This window comes from Stegastes partitus, unplaced genomic scaffold (assembly GCF_000690725.1).
Source record: "Stegastes partitus isolate 25-593 unplaced genomic scaffold, Stegastes_partitus-1.0.2 Scaffold44, whole genome shotgun sequence".
Classification (NCBI taxonomy): Eukaryota; Metazoa; Chordata; class Actinopteri; family Pomacentridae; genus Stegastes; species Stegastes partitus.
This window is the reverse complement of record NW_007577775.1, coordinates 682,824-694,610: the sequence shown is the minus strand read 5'-3', so window position 1 is coordinate 694,610 and position 11,787 is coordinate 682,824. Positions and strand designations below refer to the sequence as shown.

At 43.0% G+C, this 11,787-nt stretch overlaps 1 protein-coding gene across 1 annotated transcript; it reads left to right on the top strand.

Moving 5' to 3' along the window:
* The first annotated feature begins 662 nt into the window (after positions 1 to 662).
* Positions 663 to 11,302, top strand: angptl2b (angiopoietin-like 2b). Its single transcript, XM_008306020.1, has 5 exons — positions 663 to 1,178; positions 5,764 to 6,664; positions 8,679 to 8,872; positions 9,808 to 10,078; positions 10,172 to 11,302. The coding sequence occupies exons 2-5, from the start codon at positions 5,785 to 5,787 to the stop codon at positions 10,369 to 10,371; spliced, it is 1,545 nt and encodes a 514-aa protein (XP_008304242.1). The 5' UTR covers positions 663 to 1,178; positions 5,764 to 5,784; the 3' UTR covers positions 10,372 to 11,302.
* The last annotated feature ends 485 nt before the right edge of the window (positions 11,303 to 11,787 follow it).

Below are 11,787 nucleotides of genomic sequence, written 5' to 3'. Positions count from 1 at the left end.
ATGACGTGTTTCATATCCTCTTGTCCACCGCAACGCATGGAGACAAATATGTGCAGCTCCACTTTTGAAGTAATAATTATCCCAGAGCAAGATGTAGGTCACTATGCAGAGATCCAGACCTCAGACATCTCACCTCCAGGCTATAAAACAGGGGTCAACAGTCACCCACCCAGACCTGGTCTCAGTGAAACACCTGGATCTGCTTCCTATCCGTCATCCTCTTTCCGTCTCTCTCTCTCTCTCTCTCTCTCTCTCTCTCTCTCTCTCTCAGGGCTAGTGTTCATTCACGCCTAATTAGGATCTGATCAGTGTAACATCTCTGCTGTCCACCACCACCAGAAGAACCAAAGCCAGAAATAGTGGTGGTGGTGAACCAGTGGCCAGGGGGCAGGGGGTTGGAAATTTGAGAAGTGTGTATGTGGTGTGTGTTGTGCATGCTTGTGGATCTCTTTTGTGCCATGGGGAGGAGGGGTGGAGAAAGAAGGCTGTTGCTACAAGAATGTGTTCATTTTAAGGGAGAGGGGGGGAGGCTCTGCCTACTGAAACACTGCTACAGGATTTTTCATCATTTAAAAGCACCAAGGAGAGAGAGAGAGGGGGAGAGGGAGAGAGAGAGTGAGAGAGAGAGAGAGAGAAAGAGAGAGAGAGAAAGAGGTAGAGGGAGTAAGAGAGAGAGAGAGGTGCGGTTGAGAGAGACAGCCTCTTAGAGCTGTGAGGCAGAAGTGATGGATTCAGCCCACAGAAAAGTGACAGTCTTCTCTTAACGGGCCACAGGCAGTGCACAACCTGCCCTGGACTCTCACCGTTTTAACAGGAAACTACCTCCAACATCCAGCTAAAGTTGTCTTCTGAAATTGTTCCAACTTTTTCCGAGTGGATATTTTTGGAACAATCCACTTAATGTTTGCTCAAGAGTTTCTGGCAAGTTGAGCTTCTGTTGGGTTAATGACAGTCTTTTAATAATAGGCTTTAAAACACCAATACCTCTCTGCTACTGGAATGGACTAAGGTGATAAAGAGTGAGTAACTAGACGGGCAAAGCACAGAAAGGGGAAGAGGAGGACGCAAGGTTGCAGCTTTCACACTTGGGATGACTTTCTACCAAGAGAAACTTCAAACAGCTCTGGCAGGAGGGCAAGGCAACTGAGGGAGCCTCATCAGTACTGTGCAGTAATTTCGTAAGCATTATGTAACCTTCTCTTATTTTTATATTTATCCTGTTTGCTGATTTATTTAGCACGAAAAGTGCATGCTTATATTACGTAATTCAAATAACTTCAGTTCACTGCGTTGACAAATTGTCGCCACTTGTAACAAGTATTCTTACAGCGCAAATAATGACCTTACTTGGTGTGATACAAGTGTTAGTGAACTCAGAATAAATCAGGTCCAAGTGACATTTAACACAAATATTCAGCACTTAGTTTGTAGTTTTGTCAAACTGATTGAAGTCAGACTGTTCACTCCCAAGCTGCTGCACTTCAAAGATTTATTTATTTTTTTGTCTAAAATTTAGCAGTCTTAAGCAGCATCTGTTTCTGACTCACTGTTTGGTGCCAAGGGGTAATTCTGCTTTATGATGACTAACTGAGCCTGATTCTGACTCTGATAGATTTGGCCAAGGGGGGCTAATTCAGCACAGGGGGATGCTGGAGAGTGAGCTTTTTAGGCTGGTGAAGTGCTACTGATAAAAACATTTAGCTTGTCAGTGTAAAGTAAAGACACATTGTCAATAAAGAGGGTTTGTAGAACGGTTAATGAAGCAACAGCTTCGTAGGATTCAAGCGGAGAATGGGCTTTCTTTTTATTATCCAAGTAGAGCCATTCACTTCTAAAAAGGAAAAAGGATAACCTTTCTATGTCAAGCAGACTGCAGCTTCAGGATGTTCCCCTGGACTCAAGAGGACAGAGAAGCGGGCAGCTGAATCCCGTCTTTGTTTCTGTTGCCAGGGTAGTGTTTGGATAAGGGGGCTTTGAGGTAGAATGCTGGAACTTATCGAAACAATTCCCAAGACCCCCTGCCTCCCTGTCCGAGATCACAAGCGAGGTACAGAAGATCGCACCCAGTAGCAAGAGACACTGAACAAAACCTGAATTTGAACAAAAACTTGAACTCTCCTCCTCTAAAGAAACTTAAAACACTGTCACTATCACACTGAGCAGGTAGCTGAGGTTAACCATGTTCCAAATGTCATGTTACACGCTTACAAGGATTACATGCTTGAGGAAAGAATGAGGTTACCCTCAAGGTAAAGTAATAGTGCAGATTACCGTGGGCAAATTGAATTTGACTCTGATCCAACACGTATTAAGTGTCATGTAGGAGGACTCTGCCAATTCTCAGCAGCGTCGGTGCTAATTTGAACATGAGGCACAAAGCCGTCCTGCAAGTGTCCGCTCCTCTTTGGCTACTGACAAATGAGGTGCTGTGTAGTCGTGTTGTGATCTCCTGCTGCGGATGAAGATGATGATGTGATTATGAAGCATTCACACAGAAAGTAGGACACTGGGAATGAACTGGGTCAGTAGATAGAGTATGTCTTATAGGTACAGTGGGGATCAGGGGTCCTCTGTCTAGAAGGTCTGAGCTTTCTCTGTCTGCCACTGCCATTGACTCTCCATGTGAGTATGGCAGCTCACTCTAATGAGGTGACAAAGAATGTGAGGAATGCCTTGCTCACGCTGAAATGAGAGGGGCTGGTGTGAGAGACATCAGCCAGTCTGAGCAAAGCTGCCCCCCCTCTCTAATTAATATGTGCTGAGCATGACCAAAAAGGCTGGAGCACAGTGCTGGTCAGAGACACAGTGACCCGCCCGCTGCACCTGCCTATCACACTTAATTTAACATTGAGTAAAATCCAGAAAGAGGAGTCATGTAAACACAGACTTACCACCTGAAGACAGTAAAACCAAAACATTTTGGTGTGAAGCAGACTTGAAGAAATTGCATAAGAGGAGCTGTCAGTCATATTACGATGAGAGGGATTATTCCCCGCACTTTAGTCGACCGTCTGCAGGTCTTGGACAGAGCAGACATATATGACACTTCTCAACAGCGCTTAATCACTGCAGCTATTAGCCGGTCAACAGCAGCTTGTTGAAGTGAACCGATTTTAGGACAATAATGAGCCATAGGGGCTGTTAACAGCGACGAAGGCGGCAAAAGCTCTCTGTTGTTCCCTCTGGCAGACTGTGGATGGGTTAATAACAGGCTGTCTCTGCTGCGGCAGATGGGACTCTCTCTGGGTCCCTGGGAGACTGAACCCAGCAAGTGTTGTTATTTGAAAACACACATTAACGGAAAAACACTCGCAGACATGCACATACCACATACACTTACAAAAACACATATCATCACAAGCTGCAAACATTTTCCCCTCAGCTTTGAAGTGTAGTGAAGCCTAAAGCAGGAGATTCCAGGCTAACAACGTCCAAAATGGGACTCCTCGGCAGCAGGGGCAAATCACACGGCATTTCTCAGAGACAGAGCTCATGTTCCAGGGGGAGAAACCGCAGGAGCCACTGGCCAAATACAGTCATCAGCACATTACAAGGGACAGGCTTGGAGCTGCTCGATTATCTTGCTATGGGCTTACTTGTAAGCTATTATTAGTGATTGTTGCGTGGCTTGATCTATAAGACTTTAACATAATTTAAGTCGTAACTGTCTCTCTTTGCATAGTTTAAAACATATCTGTGACACTACAAACTCTGCATCAATCAACATTTGCAGAGGTGACGTCATAGAGCTCAGGCTTTGTTAGCCGGATTAGTACTATGAAAGACCTCATACTGTGCTGACAGCAGACAGTTCCATGGTAAATTTGAAGCAGAAACTGCACTTCAACTCAGGGTATTTTTATTAATCAAAGTCACGTTTCAGTCGAGGAGTGCTTTTAGGTACTGTTTTAACAAAATACCTGAGACTTTTTATCTGATACCAAAACAACAGATTGCACAAAAGTACCAAGAGCAGAAGAACTTTTCTATGCAAGTTTTTTTTTCTGTAAGAAAAAGTGTTTACACATTTGATTCTAGACAGATAAAACCAGAAGGGTCGAATGTGCCAAGGGTCATGTTCTTGGAGAGTGCTGCATTTCTCTTCTCCATGTCTCCAACCTAATGTGCTGGCTGCACGCCCGGATTAACAAGACAAAAACATTTCTGCTCTCTTCCCAATTTTGTGCTCAGCATTATATGGTAGATTATCTTTCACACAGAGTTAAGCTACAACAAACGTGTGAGGGAAGAACATGTAAGGTTGTGAATCCTTGCTCAGCCAATATAGGCCTCTTTATAAAGCTTTATGATTAGACAGGCCCCATCTGACTCTGGGGAGGTGTTACACAGGACCCCTCTGTAATCCAATATGCAGCAGCTTTCAATTAAGGTGCCCCAGGAGTTCAAGGCCTTGTTATCCTTACACAGGAGTTACATTCTCCTCAGCAGTCAGTGGCATCCCCTCCACTTCTAATAACACCACAACATCTTCAAAAACTGCCGGCACTTATTTTCCTACTAAAAATAGAAATTAATTCTCGTTCAAACGGTTAAGCATCTCATTCTCTTGACCTCATAAGGAAAGCTATGGCTTGTGCCACAAAGTGTACTTATGAAGGAAACCACTTAAGAGAAATTTTAATCCAAACAGAGCTATATCTAAGATTTATCTGGGACGAATACTGAGACCAATAGTTAGAATGTTATATAAGATCCCTCATTTTCCATCATGCTAAATGGTTAGACTACGTTTTCAGTCTACTTGTCAAAACAGAAACAGACATGTCCAGAGTGGATACATCAATTAGGATTAACTGCCTTTGCATGTCTAAATGCAACCTATTTTCCTCTTTTGGTAAAGGCTTTAGAGAGAACTGATGTAACACAATCAATTTTTGAAAAGGGTTCGTTGAATAGCATCATCTGGTACTGTCTCAAATTTTCCATAAGCAAAGATGTCCAGGCCTGCAGAGGGGAACAGATAGAAGTGTTTCTGTGTGGACGAGACGAGCTGTGGCAGTCACCCAAAGAGACACTGAGCCAGGACAGCAAACTAAACTAAACACACTCTCTTACCAGCAACGCAATTGACTAAAAAGATCAGCACATCATTAGACAAAAGAAATATTTTTGTTTAGGCCAGTGACAGAGATGAGAAACTTTCAAATAGTACTGTTTTGTTTAGAAGAGATCTGGTTTAAACAAACTTGGATTGAGGTTAGATGTATTCAATTAATTACACTTTAAAGACACCAGAATGTGCTTATGCTAGTAGTGACATGAATACTGGAGCGACTTTGAGATTCCTGATTTATATGTTACACATGAATATCAGGCGTTTCCTGTCATGGAAGTTTGGCGCAGCCACTGTGGCGCTCAGCAGGGCCGGCGAGCTATTTCCTTTCAGATTTAATCTTTTTTGGTAGCGAGAATTTTTGGGAGCTGTAATGACCTCCAGCCATGCCTAGGTTGAGATATGTATGCAGAGGGCGTCTGTTCCTGACGGTTCATTACAGTTAATGGAGGACAGGACCCCGATAGACAGACAGTCTTCTTTTGGTCTCAGTCGCAGTGCAGGACTCTGATGATGTCCTCTGAAACACCCCAATCCTGAGGGCTTTCACTTGTAAACTAAGGAAAAATGTTTGAGCAAATGTGTGCTCATTCTGTTTAACTTCTGCAAAGTGAGTCAGCTGTGACAGATGTTTTGTTTTTTTACAACAATATAATGGCGTTCTTCATGTTTTTACTCATTCTCTTCAGGCTTTGGTGAGTTGGACACTCATGGAGCCCCCTTCGGTGGTCCTGCTGGCCCTCCTTCTGGTTTATGGATTAGTCTGTGGTGCCCAGCAGACGCAGGGGAGTCCGTCAGAGAGCAGCTATGGCAGGGAAAGAACCCAAGAGTTTGAGAGCAGTGAGGACGGTCTAGAGAGAGAGTTTCTCTATGCTGGAAGGAGCAAACGTGCTCCAGCTGACCCACCACAGGACAAGTGCTCCTACACTTTCATTGTGCCGCAACAAAAAGTGACCGGAGCCATCTGTGTCAACTCCAAGGAGCCGGAGGCCATGCTGGAGAACCGGGTAAACAAACAAGAGCTAGAGCTGCTAAATGTGGAGCTGCAGAAACAGAAGAGACAGATCGAGACCCTGCAGCAGTTGGTGGAGGTGGACGGAGGTATTGTCAACGAGGTCAAGCTTCTGAGGAAGGAGAGTCGAAACATGAACTCCAGAGTCACTCAGCTGTACATGCAGCTGCTTCATGAGATCATTAGGAAGAGAGACAATGCCTTAGAACTGGCACAGATGGAGAACAAGATCCTGAACCAAACCTCGGAGATGCAACAGCTCACCAGTCGATACAAAGATCTTGAGCACAAGTACCAGCACTTAGCTTCCTTAGCCACGAACCAATCAGCTCTTATTGCTCTGTTGGAGGAGCAGTGCCAGAGAAGACCTCCTCCCCGCCACGTCCCTGTTCCCCAGCCGCGGCCTCAGCCACCTCCGCAATCGCCTCCTCTCAACAAGCCGTACCAGCCGCCTGTCCTTCCACCCATCAACAACCCAATGAGCAATGAGATCCAGAGTGACCAAAAGTCTCTCCCGCCTGTTCTCCCAACAATGCCCACTGGTACACACAGTCCATCCACCACTGACAAGCCCTCTGGTGAGTCTAATAAATTCTACACAAACATTGACTTTAGATCTTTATTTGTTATCTTTAATACTAGTCACATACAAAAGACTGAGTGTCTGATCCAGCAAGTCCTTAATCACAAGACAGCACCGAGCACCCATTCTTCCAGTAAAAGCTGATTTAAATATGTCCCACACAGTCCCAGAGCAAAGGTCTAGTAGTGAGAACAGAAATGCTGTTGTCGTCTGCCCTTTAGATGCATGTCATCTAATTGCCATGATTTAACCCACACAAAAACACAAAGCATATCAGCAGGGTAAAAACATGTGCCTCAATGAATATCTGGCCTCAAGCCCCCTGCTCTTTTGAACCAGCAGATTCAAAAAATTGATCTGAGGGGTGATGCATTTTGTGCGATTTGAATAGTTTATTGCCATTCGCTTGCATTAGAAAGCTTGACTTTGGTGGAAAATGAAAATTTGGTACAAAAAAAAGAACTCCCAGAAAAGACCAGTTCCAACACGACTACTGGGAGCTTTTTCCATTGACATTTTGTGCTACTGCTTGCCATTTTCACTAGGCTGCATGTGAACAGTAGCCTTTGTATGGACAGTTTGAAAGGAGGCAAGTAATTTCCTGCCCACGGTCGTGCAACTAACACCCCCAAAAGTTACATAAACCCTTAACACGAACGGAGTGATTCACACCGGGCAGGGATAGAGGAAGGAAGGGACAGACGCAAGAGAGAAAACAGAGAGAAAACACAAGGATGTAAGAAAAAAAAAGGGGAGGGGGTAAGTACAAACAGAAAGAGATACCCGGAGCCGGTGATGTCATTTGTTCCAGTTGCACCAGGCAAGAAACAGTCATATGTTCCACCCAAAGCTGCAGACTTTATCAGGCAGAACAGAGCAGGGCAGGGCAGGGCAACTCTCTGGCTTGTATCTGCTCAACAGAGACATTCCTGAGTGTAAATGGATGGCTGAGCGTGGGCCATGAAACAGATATCATCCGTGGTGATTTCATTAAACCAAAAACAATCTCTAAAACATTTGTACAATAACAACCAAAGAGTTTCTTCTTTCACATGCCTCGTTCTTTTTTCCCCCCCATCTCTTGCAAACTTTTGATGCACCGCTTCCATCACCTCTGCCCCTCTGTGTGACCTATTATTCTCTGTCCATTTGCCTTCACCGTATTTAAACACTTTGTAAGGCGCGCCAGTTGGCAAGCCACACAAGTGTGAAATCTTGAGAACTTAAACAGTTTCACAGCAATTTGTAGCAGGGGAGCCAGTTGCCCCATTAGTGTCTTTTCATGTCTGCCAGGTTTGGAACTTGCAGCGAAATCATATTGGAACACGTGCAAATTATGTCTCAGTGATTTGCACCATGAAATCCAATAATAATCTGACCTTGCACAAATTTACAAAACAGTTGTGGCAAGAATAGTATTGCTACAGAACAATGAGGGGTTGACGCTGCACAATTGCTTTTCACAGACAAGCACGATTTATTTCCCTGGTGCAAACAAGCAATACATGTTGCTTAATATTGGGGGGAAAATTTTTTTTTTTTAAAAAACAGCAGACTTCCTGGCAAAGCAGTAGAGTGTCAGACGCAGATTTATAAGCTTAATTTAGTCCCGGAAATTCTCTCTTCAAAACATGATGTTCACATAAAATAAAACACAAAAAAGTGAAAAAAGTAAAATAAAAAAAACCTGGACTGTAAGGAATCATAGATGCCTGAAACCTTTTGCTACTGTTTCATCATTCAATAGTCAGGATTCCCTTTGCCCTCATGCCAGTGTTTCTTTTGGCTGCACAACCAGAAGCCATTTCCCCTGTGAGAGGAGCAGCCAAAGTCAATTCTACTGTTAAAATGAGAGCCTCTGCTGAAAAATGGGATTCCCTACGGCAATATAATAACTCTTTGTGTCACTATGGGTTTTTCTCCATTTCCTACGCTTAATTTTTGAGACATCATTGCAACTGACTTAGCTTTACATGCCGTATGTGTCATGTTGTAATCTTTCCGTTTAGGTCCATTTAAGGATTGCCTGCAGGCCCTGGAGGATGGCCACACTGCCAGCGGCATGTATCTGGTGAAGCCTGAAAATGCCAACCGGCTCATGCAGGTGTGGTGCGACCAGAGACACGACCCAGGTGGCTGGACCGTGATCCAGAGGAGGGTGGACGGCTCTGTCAACTTTTTCAGGAACTGGGAGACATACAAGGTGCGACAACCTCACACCAAATCAAGGACCTCATAGTTTGGAGGGAGGCTGGTGACTTATGCAGGGTGTTTTGACACTAAACAGATGTGAAAAACTAATGAATAGGTAATTGTTAAGCTTTTAAAGTGTCTAATGTAGTCTGATGTATTGCCTGCCTCAGTCACAGCCTTATGACTCATTAATTCCAGCAACATCCATTGGTCTTGTGAAATGACTTCACACTTAAATAAAAAAGTGAGGGTATTGGACTGAAATGTCACTTCAGTTGGTTGCGTTAGCATGACGGATGTTCATGGAAAATCTTCTGAATATTGCTTCTGAGCATATCTGATAAAAGAGCCGTGGAGAACATTATATTTTTTACGCAAGGGAACAAATTTTCTTTATCTTCTGTGTGGGAAATCCCTCCAAAAGGGAGAAGGAGTTCATTGGTAAACATTTGTGCGAAGGCCAACAATTTACAAGGCTCCTGATTAAATCTCTAGCTGAGAAGTATTTCCAAGACTATTGCAAAAAAAATCTTTAAACCACATGTAATTTCAAACTGCTTTCATCAGAAGGAGGGTTTCCATGATTCAAAACACCACAAACCAACTTGCAGTATGATCAGAGCCAGAACAAAGCAGTGAGACAGCATCCAGTATGTTGAATTTCATACTAAATGCACTCCATCCTGCTGTGTTTTCAATAACAAAATAACAGTGGAAATCTGGACACCTGGTGCAAGCTATAAACCGGACTCAGAGGGTCCATTTATAATAATGTTCCTTGACGATAAACAACCCCATTGAAGAAGTAAAACTCATAATTACCTCCAGAGCGTGGGCAGCAGCCCTGAATCATCCTCCAGACATCCACTAACAGCTTTCAAAGAACATTCAGAGAGGATTTCCTAATCGCACTGATAATGTTATTCTTATCACTGCACTTCACAGCAAGGTTTTGGCAATATTGACGGCGAGTACTGGCTGGGTCTGGAGAACATATACTGGCTGACTAACCAGGGAAACTACAAACTGCTGGTCACGCTGGAGGACTGGTCTGGCAGAAAGGTGTTTGCGGAGTACGCCAGCTTTAGAGTGGAGCCTGAAGCCGACTTCTACAAGCTCAGGGTGGGCCGTTACCATGGCAATGCTGGAGATTCCCTCACCTGGCATAACGGCAAACAGTTCACGACACTGGACAGGGATCACGATGCATACACAGGTAATAAAACTCAGTCTTACTAAAGGTTTGGACACATTTTGGCGAGCAAAACCAACATCTCCACAACCTTTGTCTATTTTCCCATCTTTTTAGGTAACTGTGCCCACTACCAGAAGGGAGGCTGGTGGTACAACTCTTGTGCCCACTCAAATCTGAATGGAGTTTGGTACAGAGGAGGACACTACCGCAGCCGCTACCAAGACGGAGTGTACTGGGCCGAGTTCAGAGGAGGAGCATATTCGCTAAAGAAAGTAGTCATGATGATCCGTCCAAACCCAAACACCTTCCACTAAAGAAACACATACTGTACTGTATCTCTCACTAAACTGAAATCTTTACAGGCCTGATATCTTTTTTTTGTTTAATGGAGTGGCACCAGACCAAGTCAGACGACAAAGAGAAGGATGATGTTGAAAGTGCAATATCAAAACATCAGGACAATACTGGTCCCCCTAAGAATCCAACAAATGTGTGCACTGTTATTCAGTCGTCTGTACACGTTTCCCTTTTACACATGAGACATATGAAGACGTGCTCATTGCTCAGGAGTTACTTTAAATACACTTTGGCAAACAAGACCCTTAGGTAACAGTGCTCTCATTTGATATGAGTGAGTAAATAAGTAGCTTTGGGATAGGAACCATACAATATATATTTAGTATGTAACAAGCAAATGAGGTTGACACAGGAGATGTATCCAGTGACTATCTTTTAATTTCATTCTAAATACATTTTTCAAATGTGGCATTTCTAGGAACCGTAACATTTATTGACTTGTAATACAGCCTTGATATTCTGGCCAGTTTTAGTCAATTGCAGTAAAATGTGCTATCGAAAAAAAATAAATAAATGGTGCCAGTGTCTTTTCTAACATTAAAACCAAAACTGTTTTTACAAAAATCCGATGTTATTAACAGTCTGTTTATGCAAATTTTTGATGATAAATCAACTCATTAATAAAATTTCAGGAGGTACATTCTTTTTAATGTCCTGCTTTTCTTTTTCTTTAAAAAAAAAAAAAACTTGTTCTGAAATCTTGAACTGCTTAAACAGGTATCCACCAATTTGCTTGTATGAATCAAGCACTGTATTTACTGTATAAATTTAGCGGTTTGTTGATGTCAATAAATCCAACACATTGCGTTTGTACATAAGATATTTGTAATATAATGTATTAAAACTTGTTATGTCACTATTAAGTTGCAATAAAATATGTACAGCTTGTGTTTTTCTTTTTTTTGTGTGTCTCTTGGTCCATGGCATACTCAGTGTAGTTAACAAGCAGTCATAACTTGAACCTTTATCCATTTTCCAAATACATAAATACTATATAGAGACCAAAAGGAAACTCCTTTGAGTTTGTACAGCTTGGAAAATATGCTGATATAAAAATGACTTTGAGTTGTGAGTTTCTTTTAGTGAGGTTACCGAAAACAAAGAATGACTGTCCAGAGTATGTCTGGAATAATACTAAACTATGTCCGTCAACTGGCATGAACATGAAGTAAACGCAACACAGTGATTATTATTCAGCTAATCCCTTTAGTTACTTTAAATGAAAGATTGATATATCCACCCATCCATCCATTATCTATACACCGTTTAATCCTCACTAAGGTCGTGGGAGGCTGGAGTCTATCCCAGCTGACTTAGGGTGAAGGCAGGGGACACCCTGGACAGGTCGCCAGTCTATCACAGGGCTACACTTA